Source organism: Vanellus vanellus (assembly GCF_965231255.1).
Source record: "Vanellus vanellus genome assembly, chromosome: 8".
Taxonomy (NCBI): domain Eukaryota; kingdom Metazoa; phylum Chordata; class Aves; order Charadriiformes; family Charadriidae; genus Vanellus; species Vanellus vanellus.
The window spans coordinates 29748784-29772204 of NC_138913.1; the positions used below are offsets into that span (position 1 = coordinate 29748784).

General features: G+C 46.6%; 2 protein-coding genes across 5 annotated transcripts; both read right to left on the minus strand.

Annotated features, from left to right (window-relative positions):
- Positions 1-2541: 2541 nt before the first annotated feature.
- On the minus strand, positions 2542-13079 carry D2HGDH (D-2-hydroxyglutarate dehydrogenase). Of its 4 annotated transcripts, none has more exons than XM_082486879.1 (10): positions 12994-13079; positions 12329-12732; positions 11661-11718; positions 9967-10106; positions 9080-9273; positions 7299-7467; positions 5824-5967; positions 5249-5391; positions 4241-4406; positions 2542-2981 (listed from the first exon to the last, which is right to left on the minus strand). In XM_082486879.1, exons 2-10 carry the CDS (start codon positions 12723-12725, stop codon positions 2722-2724), a joined length of 1671 nt encoding a protein of 556 aa, XP_082343005.1. In that variant the 5' UTR covers positions 12726-12732; positions 12994-13079; the 3' UTR covers positions 2542-2721. The 4 variants fall into 4 exon arrangements, with proteins under 4 accessions (XP_082343005.1, XP_082343006.1, XP_082343008.1 ...); XM_082486880.1 differs by lacking the exon at positions 12994-13079 and having other exon boundaries at positions 12329-12437; positions 12578-12697; XM_082486882.1 differs by lacking the exons at positions 11661-11718; positions 12994-13079 and having other exon boundaries at positions 9967-10125; positions 12329-12364.
- Positions 13080-13300: 221 nt separating this feature from the next.
- Positions 13301-23367, minus strand: ING5 (inhibitor of growth family member 5). Its single transcript, XM_082487349.1, has 9 exons — positions 23292-23367; positions 22918-22989; positions 22050-22216; positions 20520-20631; positions 19424-19517; positions 18304-18439; positions 18076-18137; positions 16694-16763; positions 13301-13644 (listed from the first exon to the last, which is right to left on the minus strand). Exons 1-8 carry the CDS (start codon positions 23326-23328, stop codon positions 16721-16723), a joined length of 723 nt encoding a protein of 240 aa, XP_082343475.1. The 5' UTR covers positions 23329-23367; the 3' UTR covers positions 13301-13644; positions 16694-16720.
- Positions 23368-23421: the final 54 nt, after the last annotated feature.

Consider the following 23421-nt stretch of genomic DNA (forward strand, 5'->3'; position numbering starts at 1 on the left):
AGCAAACACTGAGCAGACCAGAAGATGACTCACTAGCAGATGGCTTGGCCTGCCCTCTGATAATAGGAGGGTGACAATGGGGTTTTGTACACCAAACTGTAAATGACAATCTCACCTGTCATTGCAAAACAAGACTGTAACAAAAAAAAAACAAACACCAAACCCAACCCAACAAAAAAAAAAACCATCTCAGAATAGAATAGCCCGGTTACAAGGGACCCACAATGATCACCTAGTCCAACTCGTGACCACTTCAGGGCATTGGCCACCTCTCTAGGAAGCCTGTTCCAGCATCTGACCGCCCTCTCAGTAAAGAAACGCTTCCTCATGTCCATTCTAAACCTCCCCGATGCAGCTTTGAACCATTCCCATGCATCCTATCACTGGACCCCAGGGAGAAGAGCTCAGCACCTCCTTCTCCATGTCCTCTCCTCAGGAAGCTGTAGAGATCAATGAGGTTGCCCCTCAGCCTCCTTTGCCTCCAGGCAAACCCAAAGTCCTCAGCCGCTCCTCACAGGACATGCCTTCCAGCCCCATCTGGATGTATTCAAGCACCTTCACATCCTTCTTAAATGGTGGGGCCAGGAACTGCACACAGTGCTCCAGGTGAGGCCACACCGGCGCCAAGTACAGAGGGATGGTCCCCTCTCTTGCCTGGCTGGTCGTACTGTGTCTGACGCACCCCAGGATGCGGTTTGCCCTCTCGGCCACTACTGGCTCCCACTGAGCCTGCTGTCAACCAGCACCCCCAGGTCCCATTCTGCAGGGCTGCTCTCCAGCCACTCCTCTCCCAGTTTATACTTGTGCCAGATGTTACTCCGTCCCAGGTGCAGAATCCAGCACTTGGACTTGTTAAATTTCACGCCACTGATGATTGCCTGATACTCCAATCTATCCGGATCCCTCTGCAAGACCTCTTGTCCCTTGAGAGAGTCAACAGCACCTCCCGGTTTGGTATCGTGAGCAAAATTGCTAATGGTGTGTTCAACTCCTGCATCCAGATCACCGAATAAAAATACTGAACAGCACTGTCCCTAGGACTGAGCCCTGAGGAACACCGCTGGTGACCATCCGCCAGCCAGATGTAGCCCTGTTCACTGCCAGCCCTTGAGCCCTGCCATCCTGCCAGTTCTTCACCCAGCGCACCCGTGTGCCCGCTCATCTCACAGCTGGATGACTTGTCCAGCAGGATGCTGCGAGGGACATTATCAAATGCCTTACTAAAATCTTTACTAAAAAAATACTCCAGCTGAGGAAACAGAGATAGTGCCTGGGGTTTGTGGATGATCAAGCAAGATCCCGAGTCAAAAGGATCGTTCCACAATAATCAGTGACTCCTAAAAGGTATAAGAGACACATCCAAACATCCCTTACCCTCCCAGACATCCCTGGCCAGACCATATATATGGACATGCAGCACAGGTGACACATGGTGGTGAGAGGGCATAGAAAAGTGATGAGAAAATGCACAAGTAAAATTAGCCTACTTTAAAAATAAGGTCACACTCCCCTTCCATTAGGTCTTGTGCTGACTTCTGATACTTTCCTACACCATCACCTTCTTTCTCTCACCCTCCTGCTTGAGTAAGCCCGTTTTTTCAATGCATCTTTCGCAATCAGAGATCTCTCTGAACAGCAGACAGGCTGATTTTATTTTCCTAGTGTTTTATTTTCCTATTGCCAGATCTTCCAAGCTGCTTTTGGGTAACAGCTGCCTGGACCCTTCTGTGGCCTCACCAACTCGAGCAGGCACCAGTCTGCCCACTGGCTGGGGAGCCTCAGAATCACCTGTCAGGGTAACGGGGCACCTTGGGGGAGTAAATTAGTACTGGTATGCACAGAAATCTCTTTTGCCTTAATGCACCACATGCCCAGTGCAGAGAAAATTCTGGGTGATTTTAACATCCCTGTCATTATCTCCACCCAGCCTAATCTAGTTTGCTGGTTGCGAGTGATACAGATTTTACGTGAATCATTAGGATGATGGCTCTTGCCCTCTGCGAGAGCAAATCAAGAAGACAAGGAAGACTGGAAGACAAGGAAGCAGGAAATAACTGCCGGATAGACGTTGTGAGAACCCTTCTCCTCCAGTTGATACTACCCAGAAGTAGTATCCAGGCACCATCTCTGCTCTGACCAGTCCTTCCAGGACTGCAAAGCTCTATGTGGGACAACACTGATGCCTAGTGGGGACAGCCTGCAGGTGGCATCACCAAAAAGGCCATAACCTGATGCTGTTATGGCTTTTGGACAAGTGTATTAGATCAAAACAAGTGAGGGAGAGCAACACTTTCACTTGGACATGGTGGTACAGCATCCACAGGGTCTTCTCCTGTGCCTCTGATGCTTTGCTTGCGCACCCCAAGTGAGAAAATGTCTCCTCTGGCTGGTGTCACTTCACTAATAAACCAGAGCAAACTAAGGGGAAAGGGAGCTGGAATATCCACACACAGTACACGTATGCTTGGTTTCAGTGTTCAGATTAAACAGGAAACCCACAGGGTCAAAACCATAATAAGCTCTTCTTCAGAAAGAGTGGGCACCCCTGAAAAGAGGAATCATTTTCCTTTACTTGTTCCATCACACTAAAGAAATAAACCAAGGAGCATTCCACATGCTTGCTTGATCCACCAGTTTGTTTTATGGCTAAAGTGCAGTTACCAAGCTAGAGGTGCCATCCTCACATGATGGCATCTGCTCACTTCTCAGCACGTGTCGCTCTCAGGAACTGGAAGGCAGCATCTTGTACGGGTTGAGGATCCCTTTAGGGTCTAACATGGCTTTGAAACGCTGCATTAGAAAGACTGCCTCATTAGGTTTGCTGTACTGAATGAACTGCTTTTTCTTGAAGCCCAGTCCGTGCTCTGCACTGACACTGCCATTGTATCTTGCAGTCCACTCATACACAAACGGCTCGATGGCATCCAGCAGGGAATGGCTATAGGACTCCGCTGTGACGTTCAAGTGCAAGTTTCCATCTCCTGGAGGAAAACATTGCAGAGGTGAGTCTGTAAGAAAAAGTCAGTGGCCCTACAAGAGAGGCTCATTACTGTCTCCTCCATGTACTAAAACAAAGATGCCTTTGTTAGTCTCCAAATGGTGCAAAAAAGGGACAAGTTCACTGTCCTTCTACAAACATTAAGCCTCTCCATGCACAAGTAATTCAAACAGGATCTTTGTTCTTCCATGCTTTCAGCGCAATATTTAAGGAAGTGTTCTGAGTTAAGCTACTTTCAAACTCCCACTCTTGTGATTTTGAAATTCAAACAACTGTGCTGCATTAATTATTGTCCCACTACCGAGACAGCATGGCAAAGACTTCTCCAATGCTATTTCATAATGATCATTAGATCTTAATACGGCCCTTCATCACTTTCTCCTCCCTATTATGTCCGTGCAATGTTCTAAATGCACTTTGGAACTGTGTCAACAGAAACAAAGCAAGCAGAACATTTTTCCTTTTACCACTTGCGCGTGATGGTATTTGATTAAGCACATAGTTGCTGGGTATTCAGAAAACAGAACGCACAAAGATAAACACAACTTACTCATTCTCACTCCGGAACCTCTTCCTGCATCCCAGCAAACCCTCACAGTACAGAGCTTAATCCTCAATAACAAGAGCTAACAGAGGCAGCCTTTGTTATGCAGACTTGGACTTGTCTTCCCATGTCTTTCAAATCAAGTGTGCTGGTGTGTTCTGTTCTTTTTTTTTTTTTTTTTAAAAAAAAAAACAAACAAAACAGGACAGTTCTGCTAAGCTACCAATTTACCTGTCAGTAAAATCAAATTAGTTTCAAAGCATTCTCACAGATGTACCTGCCTTTCTGTGCATTATCTTTATCACTCTCTTTTGGAGGGTTAATGGCTCAGACATAATTGATTTCCAATACGACTAATCACTTTGGACAAGAATGTTTACCTACCAAATGTGTCTAAGTACATTAATCAAATTGATGGTCCAATTAAACAACCAACATACTTAAACAGAAAGTACAGAGCAACATGAGTTGAGTGGCTGGCTGGCTATCAACCTACCATTAATATATGGAATACAGACTGAAAGCAATGAAATTCAGACACAAACATCTTTATGCATCCTCCTCTTCTGACAGCTCTCGGCTATTTAGTTTATGCCTCTCGCTAATCTAAAAACCACCTCTAAAACTACTAGGAAGTTGCACAGCAAAACCCAGAGCACAAAAGAGCAATCGCCTCCTTTCCCAGCATCTACACTTACCCAAGTGGCCGTAGCCCACCACGTTTTTGGCACTCCCGCCCAGCCGAGCCCTGGTGTCCATCACAAGATCATACAGCTTTCCCACAGGCAGAGAGATGTCATATTTGTAGACATAGCCATCGTGAGTGAGGGCCTCTGTGATCCTCTCCCTCAGGCTCCACAGAGTCTGATGAATCAAAGAAATCCAACTAAACCAAGTACCTCTTGGGTTCCATGCTTCGGGGTATTGAGGGAAAAGGAGCCTTGATTCTCTGCATATAACATCAACTTCTGATTTCCCTCGATACCCTCTGACTCGTGGAAGCTATGTGACATATAACGCTTATAACGTATAAAGCATATAACGCTTTCTTGGCAGCATCATACACTAAAGTGATACACCAACGACTCTTCAAGCTTGACAGCATGCCGAACAGAAAGAACGCAGGCATGGTCATTCTCTTTAAATCTGTTTTGGGTTTCCCAAGAAGTGGGGATGTGCCTCCTCCAGTTTAGTACTGCAAGGGCCAGTTTGGGAATGGGGGCTGGAAGAAACATGGGTCAATGTAAGAGACTCATGTTTACTGGGCAGGCACAAATCACTCTCCTTCTCACTGACACACTTTGTGTTCGTCTTGTGGCGTGAGACAGCAGTCTCTAGCTCCAACACAGTCATGCTGACCTACAGGACTTTGCTCACTCCTGGTCTCGCTGACAACTGACAACTTCTGGCTTTGATAGTTTTCAGGCAGTACGGGTCCTACCCCAGCAACCACTGAAAGATGTAATTGATTATTCTGATCTTTTTAGAAAACATCCACTGAAACCCCAAATACTCAGGCTTTCTGGGAAGAATCAGCAGTAGTAAGTATTCTCTCTTAGTGTTTTTAATCAACATGCCAAATAAGCTACCAGATCACTCAGGGATGTTTATACCAAACATCAGTCTGAAAATTTCCTTATTAAAAATACAAACCCAAGTAGAGAATCATGTCACAGAGATTTGTGCAAGAAGAAACAATGACTTGCCTTTATTTTCTTATCATCTGTTGCCACAGTTCCATCAGTGACCAAACCACAAGTCATGGCCTGTTCTAGGAAGTTGTTCAATTTTTCTTCATCATGGGTTGAGCTGGAGCCTGAAGTTTCAATTAATACATAAAAAGGGCTGCCTGAAAGTGAGGGAGAAGAGAATAAGCAGATGGTCTGGGGCAAAGGCACAGGAATTTAGTGCAGGCTCTGGAGCTTTTCCCAAACTTGGCACATTTCAGGAGGTCGCCCTACTGCCCAGATTCTCTGGTGCCACATGGAAGGGAAGCTTAAGCAGCAATCTTTTATCTGTAGGGCACTTCCCTTACCTGCTCTATCCTTTACCTAGCCACCACTTTTCAGAAAATGAGCAGTTTTGTGGGAACAAGTAGAAGTAGAGAGTCTTACCTTTAAAGACTTCCACCAAATGTGTTTGGAATTGAATACTGGCTACAAAAATTATGAGGGATGCCCACACGCTCATTGACATATATAGATATAGACATAGATAAAACTAGGCTAAAAATCCCCAAGCAGTACAATGCCTCTTTCTATGGCACAAATGACACTGGTACCTGTCACTGGGCTGGACAGTTTGAGATGTTTCTCAACCAATTCCATGCACTTCTCATCCATGAACTCATAGGCAGACAGGATCTCTCCCAACATGGCTCTGCAGGTCGTAAATGTTTCCAGAACCTTAGTGAAACTCTGACACCCTTCAGAGATAACACAGAGAGGAATGACGAACAAGAAACACCCCCTTCCCCCACCCCCCCCCCCACCTTTTAAAAAGTTTTAAAAGCTGTCTATCAGGCTTCAAATCATCTCTCCCATCTCCAGAAAATGTCAACTGCTACCCTGTGTGGGTTTAGATCAGCAGGTCCTGTAAGAGTTTGAGCTGGGGAAGGTTTCAGAGCAGAACAGCAGGAATACATAGCAATTAGTCTTTGCTGTCGCAAGGACACCCTAAGACAGTTCACACCAAAATGTCTGCCCCACCCTCAGTGCTCAGCACAGGCAAAAAGGCAACCCAAGAGAAATTGAAAGGCTACTGTGAGAGTCTAGGCAAATTCTGGGGTCCACTGCACATATTCCACAGGTCTGTCAGCACTTGGAGTCTACCCTTCCCCTCCTAACAGTTTAGCTCTCTGCTCTCGAGGCCACATCTGATACAAACAAGCTATTTGAGAAGTCCCTGCTGGCCTTGAAGGTTTTTGAGAAAAACAAAAACAGTCTCAGTGAAGGCTCCCCACAAAATGATGTGAGGAAGACATGAATCTTTCATCCCTGCGACAACCAGGAGGAAAAGGAAAGCAGAAAACGACCCCCTAGCAACAAGTCGTGTCATGCAGATGCAGAGTACGCCTATACAGGAAAAAGAAGAGTATAAAACCAGGGACTTTCGGGAAACGGGCGTGAGCCGTTGGCGGAGTGAGACTCCCGGGCCGCCCAGCGCTGTTTTGCTTGCTGCCACTTGCTAAATAAATACTTCAGTCTTAACTGGCTCCGTCTCCTCGCATCAATTTGTGGGACTAACCTATAACACCCACAAACAACTCTGCTAAAAAGGAGACTCAGAAACAGCTTTTAAGCAGCTGTGCCTGGCCAGGTACCCTGCTGATCCCGACCCTGATCTGTAGACTTGACTTCCCAGCCTTGCCTTGTCACTACGGGCTCACGCAGCGACTGCTGGGTTGCAGCTGCCTCTGCCTATTGTCACCAGACTTGCCCTGCTCACCTCGCTCGGATACTGGCAGAGCGGGCCCTCATCAGTGAGGGCACTGCCCTGCCTGCCTCTTCATCCTGCTAAGCTCCTGGCTTCCCTCCCCTCGCAGAGCAACCTGCCCTTGCAGGTATTTTACAGGCTTACACCACAGAGATAAAATATCTGCACCAGTATTTTAACATACGGCACCATACTATTTCTCAGACACATGCTCATGCTGGTAGTCCCGCTCAGCAGGCTGACCGGCACTTTCGTCCCTCCATTCCTATTCCTTTCCCACCCTCTGAATGCAGGTGTGAAATTATTAATGTCGGCTCCTACCTAGGAATGCCAGATTCACAGCCTTCGGTTTCTGAGGACACAGTATGGAGACAGCAGTGATAACTCCCAAGGTCCCCTCGGACCCAATGAAAAGCTGCTTCAAATCATAGCCAGTGTTATCCTTGCGCAGAGACATCAAACAGTCCAGAGCTGAGCCATCAGCCAGCACCTGTGGGAATACACAGACCCAGTCAAAGCACCTACGTAGAAATCTGCTGTCATAAGCTGGTCTACTACCAAGCTGACAAAAAGCTGCCACTAGCCTTGAGCAGTGGACACCAGCTGCAGCCCCTTCCCACCATTCCTCCTTTGCCAGCTCTTCCTCCCCTCTAAATCCTACCCAAGTCTTTTCTGCTTCTTTTTTTTTTTTTATGGTGCTGTTTGCGCATGTTGCAGCAGGACAAGTAATAACAGAAGATCGAGTTTGCTCCACTTTTCTTAGCAGTGGTGGACAAGATCAGATGCTCTTTGCAGCCCCAGCTCCCATTATTCAATAGAAACAAGAAACACTATTTGAAACAGTGAACACAGTCACGCGGAATGAGGTAAGCCCTCCACCCCTTGAGCCTTACATCAAGGCTGAATGCCTCTAAGACATGTTATTAAAGGCTGTTTAGATGCTAGAGGTGCTAACTTGAGAGACAAAAGCTTTCATTTCTGGGCCTACACAATAAAACCAACCCAGGATTTTGTTACCTACCCAATTTATTTCCCATGAGCCCTCTGCTCACAGAGAGGCACAGGCCTGTAGGGCAGGAGCAGGCTGAGGAATAGGTAAGACTCTAGGAGGAAGCCAGAAGCCAAACAAACCCAAAGGGGACGGCTCTATTAAAAATCTAGTGAGCAGCCACTAGAAGAGAGTGCTGTAGGATGGATTTAGCAGAGCGCTCCAGTGACCCACTGCTCCACAGAGGAACCAACCTCACACAGGCAACTTGGGATCACCGCATCTCTCCCTACCTTCTTTTCACTTCTCTGGATTAGAAAACCACCTAATATCACTTGAGTTACTGGAGTTAGTTAATATTACTATTACTGGAGTACTGTGTCCAGTTTGGGGCTCCCCAGCTCAAGAAGGACAGGGAACTGCTGGAGAGGGTGCAGCATAGGGCTACCAAGATGATTCGGGGACTGGAACACCTCTCTTATGAAGAAAGACTGAGGGAATTGGGTCTCTAGTCTGGAAAAAAGACGGTTGAGGGGGGACCTGATCCATGCTTATAAATACTTAAAGGGTGGGTGCCAGGAGGATGGGGCCAGGCTCTTTTCGGTGGTGCCCAGTGACAGGACAAGAGGTAACGGGCACAAACTTGAGTATAGGAAGTTCCACCTAAACATGAGGAGGAACTTCTTTACCTTGAGGGTGGTAGAGCACTGGAACAGGCTGCCCAGGGAGGTGGTGGAGTCTCCATCTCTGGAGACATTCAAAACCCGCCTGGATGCGTTCCTGTGCAACCTGCTCTAAGATGTCCCTGCTCTGGGAGGGGGGTTGGACTAGATGATCTCCAGAGGTCCCTTCCAACCCTATGATTCTATGATTCTATGATACTTCTGTCAGCAAGGACAGAGGTAGAAGCTGGAAATTGCGGTAGCAGTAACAGATGCTACACGCACGAAGACACTTGTTGCTCCTTCTCCAAAGATCCATACAAGGAAAAGTTAAGAGTGGAAGCCTGGAGAGGCACTTGTCTGCAAAACGGATAGCTAAGGGCTAGAACTGCAGGGAACAATAAGAAGTAGAGGTTTAAACACAGAAAGCAACTGCCAGGTACTCGCCTTACCACTTCTAGTCCTAGCACCGTCCCTCGAAGAGAGCCGTATCTCAAGAGCCGTAAGCCTCCAGCGTTTGTGGCCACATTACCACCGATGTGACAGCTACCTTTCGCTCCCAAGTCAAGCGGCATGATAAACCCCTGCTCCTCCAAGTACTCGTTGAGTTTCTCTAAGATGCAACCAGCTTGGCACACAAGGATTCCTGAAACGTAAATGTCCTGCTATAAGCTGATGCCCAAGAAGAAGGTGGCACCTCAAGAGGCGGGGTAAGCACAAGCAGATGCAACCCCCTCTTCCTCCAAAACTTTTGAGGATTCATTTAAACACACAAAGAGACTGTGCACGCTACAGAGCATTGTCCTACTCCTCAAGGCGAGGGAAGCTTTATCATTGCCTTAACTCTGGTCATCCACAACTCCAGACAGGTAAAACACAGTAACACGAAGTACATCTCTGCCTGTTGTTCTCCCTCTCTCTCTGTTTTAAGAACTGAAGTACTCAAACCAGCCTAATTCCTAACTCTCCAAGTCCAAACAACCTGTAAGTCTTCCCCACCCCGCCCTTCCCTCTGCTAGTGTAGTTATCAGGTGCCTTCTTCAACACTGTCATCCTGCTCCACCTGCTGGATTTCTCAATTTATGAACAGATAGCAGGATGCCCATGTTTCTCTCATCTCGTTCTCCCTCCTTCTGCCACCAGATGTATTTTTACACCTGTTAGTGTTATAACCTAAGGATTACAGCAGCAGCAGGAGCCTGGATGAAACAAACCTCTGATGCCCCTTATGATGCTGCTGGGCTGAACCTTGCTGATCCTGCAGTTATCATCTTCCAGAGAAATGGTTGGTTTAGGGCCTGGGGCTCATTTCTGTGCCTCACATCTCTACGATATTTACCAGACACCTTGTCAAAGCTGATGATCCGGTTCATGAGGGCAGTGGAGAGAATGATCTCATCAAAGACAGGAACGCTGCCCCCAACAAGGCCCGTGTTACCCCCCTGTGGGTTCACTGCCAGGTTCCTCTCATAGCAGTACCTGCAAGAAAAAAGGGTTTCTGAATGCATTTTAATCCAGTCTGTCACAAGAGTTTCACCTCCACATGCAAGTCTACTCTTGCAAGAGTGCTCAACACTCCTTAAAACTACGCAGCGTTTAGCCTAAAGATTCAACCGATGCACTGCAAAAGTGAGAAATCACAACTCCTCACTAAACTCACCCCACCACTGAGCAAAGGAACAAGCACTTGGAGTTACCCCCATGCATATCGACACATCTGCCACCAACATTTGCCTGGAAATCACAACTCACTCTGTTTATACATAAGCTATTTAAGTAGCAGTCTCTGTTAACGACTTCCTCAGTGGGCTCTGACAGGTGACCTCTGGCAGTGGTTTAAGAAATTACACTGCCTTCCTCCTCCCCTCAAGAAATTAATGCCCTGTAGGAAACGAAGCATGTGCATCTTATGCCTCAGCAGCATCACTTTCCAGCCTGTCATATCCCTGCAAAGCACCACGCATCACATCCTCTCCAAACTCACAGAAGTTCTTGCACAATGGATGGCACAAAGCTGCCCTGCACCAGCAGTTACTTCAGAATCCCTGACTTTACCGTGCTCCAGGTATGTTTTAACAGAGTTAGAAGCAAGTTCATGCAGCTTGTAGCTCTTCAGCCAAACAGCGATCCTGCACACATGTGCCCAACTGGAGCCATGCTCCCGCCCCTGAACCAGGGAAGGGCTCTTACTGATTTAGTGGACAAAACATTAGCTCCTCAAACCGCCTGATTCTGGCCTAACCTTCTTTACTTTTTCAGACGGACCCCCCTGAATCCTTCAACACAACTGCTCCTCTTGAGCACTGGTACAGCGTCTAATTTTGACAATTTAGCAAAGCAGAAAATTCATCAATACTGAATCCACTTGCTTATCTCTCCCCCGCTCCACTTCTCTACACTAAGCATTCTTAAGACCCTTTTACTCAAAGCCATCAACTTTGATTTGAGAAGTCTGCTGCTGCCCACTTAGCATTTGCAAGGACATCTGCCCAGGAAAGATGAATTGGGTTTTGTAAAACAAATGAAAGTTCGGCCTTTGTTTCTGCCTGATACATGACACCATCACCCCAGAAAAGCCAAGGGCCAGGGAGAGCACTGGGCCCGGTAAATATAAGGCACAAGTGGAAGTCCCTTCCTGCCTTGAAAAATTTCAGCTTTCTAGGTGAAAACATTCCTAATTAGGAATCTGTAGGGTTTTTTAGACAAGAAACACTGCCTACCCATCAGCACACGCATACCTCCAGACTAGCAACAGCATGCAGTGTCTCCCATCCTGGGAGCAGCTGGAACAAAAGGTACCTCAGGAAACACAGACAGTCCAAGGGCAGGGGGGATATAAAGAGCAGAAGTGAGAGCTGAAGCCACCAGAGCTCAACCACAAGACAAGGCACTCAAGAAGAAAACAGCTTCAGCAATTCCAATGCTTGAGCAATCAGCACCTGAACACCCAGATGTTTCCTTCATCTGCCGGACCCTCCCAGAATAAACCTGAGTTTCCTCACCACAAAGTCGATCAGAAAACGCGCACATTACCTGAGAACCTGAGACACCTCTGCTGTTGTCTGCGGCTTCAACATCAGCTTGCTACAGCCTGCAATGAAAGCAAGGGACTCTCAAGGCAGGTTGTGAGCTCTACAGAGGTCAGAAAGGTTTTGATAAAGGTGACCAAGGTGGTAAAGCATGATGATGTCCAAAATCACAATACTCCCTCCACTATGAGGCAGTGGCATCTTAAGCACTTTTAAAACAAACATCTTCAACAGCGGGCTTTCCCTTAAAGCACTCTAAAAGCTTTGTCTGTATACATAGACTTGGTTGCCACTGGGGGCGATGAGAAATGTTTTATATTCTCGTGAAATCTTTGCAAAAAGTAACAGAAAATTCACAACACTTGTTTTCTGAGGTTCAGCCAAAACTTCAGGAACTGTTAACTGAACCACTTTGTTTCAGGAAAAAAAAAAATACATTAACAGGGCTTAGATTTTTTTTTTTTTTAATGAAAGCCTGAAAGATTACCAGAAATTAGGTAACTCTCAAACGAATATTTTCTATGAGGAAAACTCATTTTGCCTGATCTGTAAAGACATGGCCTGCTGTAAACAGAGATGAGATTTTCTTTGGCAGACTTTTCATTCTGGTACCTTAACAGAAGCAGAGGGGCAGCTTTACCAAAACCGCAAAAAAACCCCAAGCTCACTTACCTCGGACTGACTTAAGCCAGTCCACATTAAAGGCTTTCAATTCCTCCGGATTTGTGATGACTCTACCTGGCATCATGCGCTCAAAGAAAGCCACATCACCGTCAGACACCTGGGAGAAGGGCAGCCGCTGCACTCTATAACGCTCACTGGTCAGCATGACCTCCTGGAAGCTGGAGGAGGCTGTGTGGAACCCTCTCCTGCCCCAAGGCCTCACGCCCCACGGCCTGGAAACCACACTCGAAGGCACACCTGGCGGTTTCCTCTGCTGAAGCATCCCCGGGGCAGAAATCATGCTCTGCTGTGCCGAGATCCTCCTGTGGAAGCTCATCAGCCATCTTAGCCGAGTCCAGCGGCTCCACACGGAGCGTTGGTGGGAGACAGCAGAGGAAATCCCCATGATCGCCCTGGAAAGCAGAGGCCTAGTTCATGTGCCAGCTCCCCTCCTCACCGCCCTGGCTCTGAGGGGGGGGAATTCCCCTCCTGAAGGAGGAGGAACTGTGAGGCCTGTGAGGAGCTGGGAACAGGCCGCTCTACGTGTGACAACCACCCTGCCGGGCGACACCCCGGGGAGAGGGGGCACCCATGGCCTCACACAGACGCTCTCCCCCTTCCGCTGTCACCACCCACCCGCCAAACCCCAGCGGGGCCACGGCAGCCTCACGCACCCCTCGGGGTGGGTGGAGAAGCAAACCCGGCCCGCCCGCCCCCGTTTCTCGGCCTGGCAGCTTGGGGAGGGAGGGGGGGGGGCTGTCCCGCCGCGGGCAGCAACGGAGCGCCAGGCCCGGGGGGGGCCGTCTGGCAGCGGGCATGCGCGCGGCGCCGCTGGGCTGTGGCGCCACCTGGCGGCGGGAGGCCGCCGCAACAACGCCCCCCCCCCCCCCCGGGACCGCGCGGGTCCTAGTGCCCGCCCGCCCCAGCAGGGCTGCCGCCGCCCCCCCCCCCCGCAACACGCTCTGGTACTTCTTTGTTCCCAAAAATATTTTATTTATAACAATATATCCATCATCTATAACATGATCCAAAAATACAGATATACATTTTTACTTTACATTCCTTGGTTTGTTTTCGCCTTTTTTTTTTTTTTTTTTTAATAAAAAGATTTATATTCTCTTCCATTTACAAAGGGAACATAGCTCCAATTCCTTTAAAAAAATAGAACAATCAGGTTAAAATCTTCTCCCCTCCAGTTTGGCGGACACGCTGCAGTAAAGCTGAACCCCGCAGGGTCTTTGGGTGTTTCGGACAATCTTTAGTGGAACATTCCTTTACGTAAATCACAGTCTTGTTCACCCTTCTCCAGAAAAATACATTTAACACTGTACATTCAAAAATTCAGGAGAAAGATTTAAATCCTTTAGTAAGCAAAAAGTGAAGGCTACTGGTATTTCTGTCTATAAAAGAGATTTTTAAAAAAAATATCTCTCTGAAGCCAGGCGTGAGCGGCCGAGAGATGCTCCGAGCCCCGGAAGCGGCGCGGCCCCTGTGGGACAGTTTATTGCTGGTATCAGACATCAGATGTCCTGACGCGTTACAGACATTACGTCATAAAGAAGAGGAGTACGTCATACCTCGCGCTGCTCCCTATTCCTAATGTACAATCTTCTCCCATTCGAGGGCTGACGTGAACTTCCGGAGCTTATTTTTCTTTTCACTTTACCAGTTCAAACGGAAAACGTCTGCTTTTCCTAAGCGCCGGAGAGCAGTTGCTAACCAAATGCCGTCCCACCTGGCCATATTTTCGGAGCCAGAGTGGGGTGGTCAATCCTGTGCTTGCTCATCCGTAGCCGCACGCTTCCCTAAGGGAAGCTGCTTCCAGCAATGCCTCCAGAGAGGTGCGGTGGGATTTCGAGGCTGTTCCAAACCAAACGCTTTGTCTATGGTGATACCATAGCGGTGATTCTATACCGCTACTCACAGAACCATAGGAAAAGGAGGAGAAAAAAAAAAAAAAAAAAAAAAAAAGAAGAGTTGTATACAATACGATCGGATGGAAGGGGACAATAAAACCTGAAAGGGCATCAACCCGGCGTAGCAGGGCAGTGAGGTGCAGGGCTCGCTCACCCGTTAGCAAATTACGGGCTGGCTCATGAGGTATCACGAATAAATTTACCCTCAAAAAAAAAAAAAAAAAAAAAAAAAAAAGAGGCAAAGAAAAAGAGGGCTGACTGGATTTCTAAATTCAGGTTTGTGCGACTGTGCTTGTCCTCCCCTTTTCCCTCCAGCAATTGGCTTTGAATTTGCCTGTGTGCTTTCCTGGTGCAATTACAATGACAAAGGCAAAATAATCCTGTAAACACTACTACGGAAACTTCACATACAACACACAGAGTGATGCAACTTTGCGAAGATACGTGCAACACCACACTTTGAATTAAAAGGACCCTGGAGACAGTGTTTTTGGTTTGTTTTTTTTCTTTCCCCATAGCAGATGCAATAAATCCAAATAGTCACAGAAAAGCTGCCTCGGTATCAAGAGGTTTCTTCTATGTCAGCCTTGGCATACCCGCAGCGTCTACGAAGCTCAAAAGAGCAAAGCAGGGAAGGAAAATCAGCAAGAGCTGCGTTTTACTTTTCTTCCATTGCAAAACACGAGTAAGAGGGACAGTGTAACAGGGGGGGAAAAAAAAAAAAAAAAGGCTTTTTTCTTTTGGAAACGGGTGCCAATATCTGACCAGAAGTGGCTTTTTTTCTTTTTTTTCTCTTCTTCTGGGCTGTTTTTTTCAGATCGTTTTTACAAAAGCTTATCTGGAAGTTTCGTCACGCTTTTCCAGCAGTCTACACCCAGAGCTGCTGCACGACAGTGTGCAAAGTAGTACCCAGCCCTGCACAGAGCTGCCAGCGGGGACACCCACCGGGGACTGCAGTCAGGGAAGTTCAGGAACCCTAGTGCCTACTGCAGCAAGGACGGCTGGTTTGGGGCTTTTTTGTCCCCCCCCCCCTTCCACCAGCAGAACCACCTTTCCCCACAACATCTTTTACTGTAGGCGGGTAAACCCCATAATACAGGAGATGCATATGAAGACAAGAGATATCTCTGCTCTTCCCTCAACTTCTGCATCCACTACAACTCAGAGGAAGGAAAAAAAAAAAAAAAAAAAAAAACACCAGAAAACTTTTTTGTTTTCCTACTCCTGATTTCCTTCTCTTCCTTCCGCTGCAGCAACTGGCACTGTGATGACAGCGAGGATTCACATTCATAATCTGAAAGGCAGCTTAAAGAAGTCAAGAACACGCAAATGTGCCCTCAACTAAAAAACAAGGCAAGAAGTCGTTTGAAAACATTCCTGCTGAACGGCCTTCTTCAATAGCAGCGCTTCATCGCAAATGCTATCCAAATTCCACCCCACCAAGCTACCACATCTTCGGCTTTGCCGCGCCATCACGGCAATGTACACATCATCATCCTTAGGGAGCCTCCCCTTTAAAGCTCGTTCTCCCGATTTATCCCGGTGCAACGCAGGCAAACACAAGCAATACAAGTCAGGCCTTCATCTTATTCCATGAATAAATCCGACCTTCCATCTCTATAAGAATACTGTAGGTTTCAGCTTCACAGTAATGTACTTAAAGGATCTCCAGAGACATGGAAACAGCCAGGAAAGGTAACGCCCTCTCTCAATATTACTGCCACTAAGAGACATTGCAGGACAATTCCTTTGTTATTCAAAGGTTTTCCTCCCAAAAGAGACAAACCTTTCCTAGAAGGAGGCGAAAAGCCTAATGGTTTGCTTCTATTAAGGTTCAGGTGAACGGGGACAAGATCAAGTCAAATAAAGGCAGTGCAAAGGTAGACAGAAGAAATTCCCCAAAAGAGAAGACAGGATGACACCTCTCTCCCATCCCTGTCAAAACTAACCACGGTACTTGGCTGAGAGGAAGCGGACGCTGGAAACAGCTGCCCCGTTCCTTTCCGTACTACAAAGCTGCACAACAAATGAACTTCACACCTAAACAATGGAGCCTACCGCAGAAAATTCCTTCCCCTCTGCCACACAGAGCTCCAGGCCCAAACTATTTCCCTGCTGGCGACACACCGTGCTGAAGATTAACAGGTATTTCGCTCTCCTGCAATGCCTCTCACAGACTCCTGTAAACTAGCAGAGAGGACAGCGACTGGCTGCCCTAGCACTTCATAGCAACACCGATTTCAGTGCTGTGCAAGTGTAACATAAATAAAATCCCTGTGGCAAAGGGATTTGGGACTCCTCCCCAAAGTCATTTTCTTGTGAAAGCACAGGAATTACAACTGGCCATTGGACAATTAAATACCAGAAAAAGAAGGAGGGTAGGTTAAAAAAAAAAAAAAAAAAAAAATCAAAGATAATATTGCAACATGAATGCAGGAATATATTAAATTCTTCTTGCCTCAGAGGATATATTCCCCTCTACTCCTTACTTCTTTTTCTTTCTTTCCTGAACACAACGAGGACAAAACCTACAGAGGGGGAGAAAAAAAAAAAAAAAAAAAAAGGCAGTAATTAGTTCCTGAAGTAAACAACACACAACCCACAAACTCTTTTTATTATTTGGGAACAAGCGGGTGGAAAGGTGGTTTAAAAACAGCCAACTGAAGTAACTGCAGCAATTTTCATGACACGCAGGAAGCCTGGGCAAACAGGGAAGGAACTGTACCAACCGGGGAGGGCAGAAGCCACAGGCAGCACTAGAAGGCTGCCGGGACTCATCAGCCCCTCGCAGCCGTGATATATATTCCTCCAATTCATTCCTTCCTCTCCCTCCAATGACTGTTCACTTTCACTTAAGCTTGTTTCCGATAGGCATCTTTGTAATTAGGTAACAGCAGTCTATTAAACAGAAACTCAGTACAGAACGAGCCTATGATTCTTTCCAAGACGAGAACATATATAAGCTAAGCAGAGAGCAGTCCCCAAATTTTGCTTCCAGAAGTGAAAAAAAAATAAATACAATTTTAACCACAGCCACAACTATGAGATAATACAGTAAACCTGAGATGTAACATGTACACGTTTACACAAACTGATGTTTATCATGCAGTTTTGCTTGTGCCTGGGTCCTTGCTTTGCTCCCACCAGAACCTAAGGCTCCTGCGGAAGCAGGCTTTAAGAAGGTTCATAGAATCACAGAATGGTTTGGGTTGGAAGGGACCTTGAAGACCATCTAGTTCCAACCCCGCTACCATGGGCAGGGACACCTCCCCCCAGCCCAGGTTGCTCCAAGCCCCGTCCAACCTGGCCTTGAACACCTCCAGGGATGGGGCAGCCACAGCTTCTCTGGGCAACCTGCGCCAGGGGCTCACCACCCTCACAGGGAAGAATTTCTTCCTCATATCTCATCTAAATCTCCCTTCTTCCAGTTTGAAGCCATTCCCCCTCGTCCTATCACTCCATGCCCTCGTGAAAAGTCCCTCTCCAGCTCTCCTGTAGCCCCCTTCAGATACTGGAAAGCTGCTCTAAGGTCTCCCCGGAGCCTTCTCTTTTCCGGGCTGAACACCCCCAACTCTCTCAGCCTCTCCTCACAGCAGAGGTGCTCCAGCCCTCAAAGCATCTTCATGGCCTCCTCTGGACCAACTCCAATAGGTCCATGGCCTTCTTAAGGTTCCCCTTGTACCTCCTACCTTCACACAAACACAATCGCAAACCCTCTGATGACAAGAGCAAAGCTCCTGTCAGGAAGGGTCACATCAAGGATTTAATTCTTACTGTGATTCTTGTCGAGGCAAATTGTACCCTGACAAAAATCAAAAAGCTATATGTTGTCACACTTACCATTTCCCTTTTGGTTTGGTGGTGAGGTCCACACAAGCAAAGTGGAACCATTCAATTGGGCACTGCAAAACAGAAAGGAAAAATCCACAGAGGAGATGCTTTAGTGCTTCACAAACGTTACTTTCATTTTGTATGATCTAACTGAGCAAGTACCCTCCCCCCCCCCCCCAGATTTCACAGTGTTCTGAGGTAACAAACATCCGAAAATAAATCATCTCAAGTGCTTACATCTGGGTTGTCACAGCCAATCATTTCTCCATAGGACACCTGGTGACACAAGCAATAGGTAGGTTCGTTGGGGTCCACGGGCATGTCCAGGACATCTGAGGGATGGACCGACAGGATGGTATCAGCAAACTCAGAGCTGTAGACAAGGACAAAATACTTCTCAGTTGCACCAACACCAGGTTGCCAAGATCTACTACTTGGGAAAATTAATTTTTTTAACAGTATCTTCCCTAAAACACACTGATCCTACTTTAGAATTTCGATTACGTTACCACATGCTATCCAATAATTAAAATCACAAGGTAGGTTTGATCAAAACCAAAACACGAGCTTGGCTATAAAGGATTAAGAGAATGATTTGTACGTGCCATGGCTACAGTAACAAAATTAACGTACAGGTCACTCCTCCTCATGGACAAAAGGATCTGATATCCCCCCCCCAATCTGTTTTATTATACATTCTTCTGTCTTTGTCAGGTACGAATGAACCCTCTTGCTCTGACAAGAATGTATTAAGTTGACAAGTCAGTAACAGTCAACAGAAACTATTTTCACTTTTCTACTCCTCCATTTAGCCAACTGAAAATATTAAAATTAAGAGAATCCCTTTAATATAAATCATATCACAGAGAGGGGACAAGCTTTCTTCCTTGCCTCACAAAACCAAATTAAATTATTCAAGACTACCTAGGACATGATTCTTTGAAAACAACCCCCCAAATCCTTCAAGATTTCTAGAACAACAGTACATCAGTTTTTGTCCTGTCGGTCAAGTGCTTCTTTTTCAAACCAAGACCACAAGCAACTGTTAAAAATAGCCGCATGACAAAAAAAATCAAAGCTATTTTCTCCCAGCTCGCCAATAGCAACAGAGACACTGATCTTGTCCTTCCAGTCTGAGGGCATTCCAAGCATGCTGAGTCTCCACATGCCAATCAAGGAGTTTAATTAACAAAGCTGACTTGTCCTAAGCAGGACACTAATGAAATGGAGTAAGACCAGAACGCTCTAACACCGCTTGACATCCAGACATGAGTCATAAATAGGGTAACACGAGCTTGTGGAAAATTCACGAAGTGTCAAGCCAAAGCCACCAGAGCTGTGCCTGGCTATGCCTTACCCTCCTTTGAGTTTCTTTTTCTTTGGTGTATCTTCTTCGGATGTTCGCCTGCCTCGACCGCGAGAGCCTCTTTTGTCTTTCTGACTTCGTCCCTCTTTAAAGGAAAAAAAAAAACCATCGTTTCAACCTATTTGAATACCAGAAACATCCCCGCCTGGTTTTGTTTTGATGCATTTATTGTTTTGAAATCCTTATTTCGTATGTAATTGAAGAGGAATGCTGATTCTGAAATACATTTTTATGCCACAAATATGCCAAACTGGCCAGTAGTATGACCGAGCACCAAACTCTTGTGTTCACAGTTCTGGCAATAAAATCACTGCAGTACAATGTTAGCCCACATCGCTGCAGAAGATATAAATAGCATTGTATTTGATTAGACATGCTGTAATTTTTTTAAGAAAAAAGTCAGTATATTTTTAAACACTTAGCCAGTTAATTAGTTACTCAATAACTGACGTTAACTTTTATCTCCACATCCCTGATCTCAGCCCTTATTCCATAGTTCAATGGCAGAAAGCTGTGCTGCTGTTAACCATGCTCAAATTTCACTATAATCATACGAGATTTCCAGTATACATTACAGAAACTGGTACCTTCCTTTAATTCGTAATTTCTCCTGCTGTTCTCAGCTTGATTAGTATTCAAATTCTGGTAACAGGAGGAAAATAGGCAAATCTCTTCCCCTCAAGAAGAGCTTAGAACTCACTCAGTAACAGATCAAGCTTGAAACAAAGACTGTTACACTCAAGAGCTGTAAGAACACCAGTTCAGTTTTGTCACAGCTAGTTCCCCCTTTGCCAGTAGCCTCCTTACAACCAGTAACCGTGGGCTACCTCAGGATGATCTGGCAAGCAGAAACAGTAAGTTAGATCACAGCACTAGGTGTTTGTTTTTTGGTTTTTTTTTTTTTTTTTTGTTTATTGCCCACCACAACACTGTAAATATTTGAATAGCATTAAAAACAACTAGAGAAGTACACAATGGTATACTTCTTTTCTTCCTCCAGAAATAACAGCATACTCTATATCTTAGCCTTTCTGGTTAGATACACTCAGCACTGGAAAACACTGTGAACTATGTAAAATGTACGCACTTTTCAGGCTTCGAGATCCAGGGTTTTCAAAGTCACTGCCTTCCAATTTATCTTTCAGATCTGCTTCAAACCGTGCCAAGTCTGCATCCAGCCGGCGGATATGCTTATCCACCTGCACAGAAGAGGAAACCACAAACTGAATTATAAAAAAAAAAAGAAATAAAAAATCCCCAAATGAAAACAGGAAGGTCTAACAACTCTGCTGTTATCGGCATGAACAGAAGTATACTACTTCAGAGCAAAGCATGAAAGTGGTATCAGACTGGAAAAAGGGAAATGGTACACAGAAAGGGAATTCAGGCGGAGAGAAAAAGAAAACAGGCAAAAGCAAGAGGACTCAGTCCCTCTACAAAGAGAAAGGAAGGAAAAGGGAGGTGGCATAAAGAGAGTCAAAGCAAGTCAGACTAATGGCTTGCAGAACAAAACAAGATTGTGAGATATATTAAAAATAATTGTTTTTTCCCTGCAATTTTCAAAATACATTATTCAACTATTATCTGTGAAATGTGTTGAATCAGTCTATTTTTTCTGGTTCTCAACTGCCACACTATTCAAAGAAATTTAATAATAAATACAGGCTTCTGTGGCCTAATATCAAGTCAGTACACGTTAAGTACCTTGTACTACCCTGGTTGCAAAAATGTGGCTTACAGAACGGAGTATTTTAAAGGTATTTTAAGCCATGACCCCCAAATTGTGTTGTTGCAATACCTAGTCCTCAAATTAGTTATCTAGGACACTTCAATTCCTGAGAAATAATGTCCTTTTCTGCAGTATTTGATGGTAATAAAACATACTGAAGCTGCAGATGTAGCAGTACCTAAAACATCTGTAGAAGCTGGAAAAAACACACCAAGTACAGTCAAAAGGATTCCCCTCACTCAAGTTTTATCTAGGGGATAAAATACACAGAGATAAGAATTATTCAAGGGACAGATAAACAGACAAAGGAGTAGGGACAGAAGAAGAAAAACAAAGAAAGATGCACATTAAAAAATTAGATGTTTCCCACCAGGTTCACCAAGGAAAGTTTGGTGTCCAATATACAACCAGAATGGTGGGGTTGACGCATCTGCTTTCTTTTGTCACTTGGAAACCAAGGCAATTGAGATTTCCTTCCATTCCTCCACAAGATAGTATTGACGTTAACTTGAAAAACGTTGCTTATGACTAAGACCAGCCCTAAATAAATTATCGGTGACAGAGGAGCTGCTGGGGAGGAGGAAGTAGGGTAAATTTGCTGCTGTTATTACACAGCAGACTTGTACTGCCGATCAGGCAGTAACTCTTCACCAGAAGAGAAGCCTACATGACACAAAATCTGGTAACACAAGCGGAGGCTTTTTAGGGATGGCAACAGTAAGAAAAATAATTTTGAGGACTAATAATTTGTTTCACTAAGGTATTTAAGCAAAAACATAAATATGTCAGGGAAAATGGATGCTGTGGAAGTGTCTTCCACATCCACCAGCAGCCCCACTCCAGAGTACGACTGTTTTTAACAAAAGCCTTACTGGCTGTGATCCTCACCATCTCATATGTCTGCATGGCCAGCTGGACTTTATCATCACTGTACTCTTTACATTTGCTGTAGGCACTCTGGATTTTCTTCAGGTGTTCCACTCGCTCCTCAGGTAACATGTTCTTCACCGATTCAATGTATTCTGCTGCAAGGCTGTCGATTTCTGCTTTCTTATCTGAAAAGCAAAGTATATACACGTGAGAAAGCTGTCTGCCAAAGCAAGTATTTTCTTCTTCTACCCCTTTATGGTATTTAGAAGGCTCCTCCTAACAGTTTTCTGACGTCCCCTGATCCCTTAATGTATTTACCTTTTTAAAAAAACTGAAGTTAAAGGTATTCTCTCTTCAACAGCTGTGGTGCGATTCTGATGTCGCAAGCGTTTTACAGTTAAGTCAGAGGAGGGGCTCAGGGTTAAGATCAGACACTGAACCGACAGGTTCAAGAGCTTCAGCCTCCCTCCCCGCACACAGAACACTGTATTTGCTGCGTGGCCATTTACAACCCATCAACGTGCAACCACACACCAACACAAGCATCAAAAAAGAAAAGACATCGGTCTTGCAAGATATAGCAACCCATAAGTCAGCAGATGTGGCGATACCTCCAAGTAAGGCCAGCCAAGGGGCCATGGGGCGCAGCGATCACACAGCTACAAATTCACCTGCAGCCGCTGAACCTCCCCCCTCCCCCTCCCCCCGCCACGAGCTGGAACCCTCAGGGAAAAGAAACAACCGCTGCACAGCGCTGCGGTGGAAGAGAAGGGAGAGCGGTGGAGAGGAGACACCTCCTCCGAGGCCCGCTCCCCGGCGGGCCGTGCTCCCTGCCGGCCGCGGCCCACCGAGACCCCCCCCCCCGCCCCCGCCCCTCCACACGCACCCTCCGTTCTCTGGTCCAGCTCCCGCATCAGCTGGAAGTTCCGCTGCAGCTCGCACGGCAGGTTCTCGATGCCTGGAAGAGAAAAAGCCAGCCATTCCACCGCCTTTTCCCCTCACAGCCGCCCGCCCGCCCATCACCTCACGGCCCCGCCGCCTGGTGATGACGCCACGCGACGCGGCGGCGGCGCCGCCTGATGACGCAACATCACCCCCCCCCCCCCCACCCCACGCCCAACCCGTGGCGCAGTTCTAATTCCCGCCGTCGCCGCCGCCACCCCCCCCCACTGCACCCCGGTTGCTCCGCCGCTCCTCCCCCCTCTTCCGCCCCGGTTCCTCCGCCGCCACCCCCTCGCCCGCTCGGGGCCCGGCGCTCACTGTCCAGGTAGTGCTCCAGGTACATGGCGGTCGCCATCTTGCGGCCCGCGCCCCGCCGCCGCCGCCGCTTCCCGCCGCCTGCAGGGCCCGCATGACAAGGGCCGCGGCCCCGGCCTCATCCCATATTCAT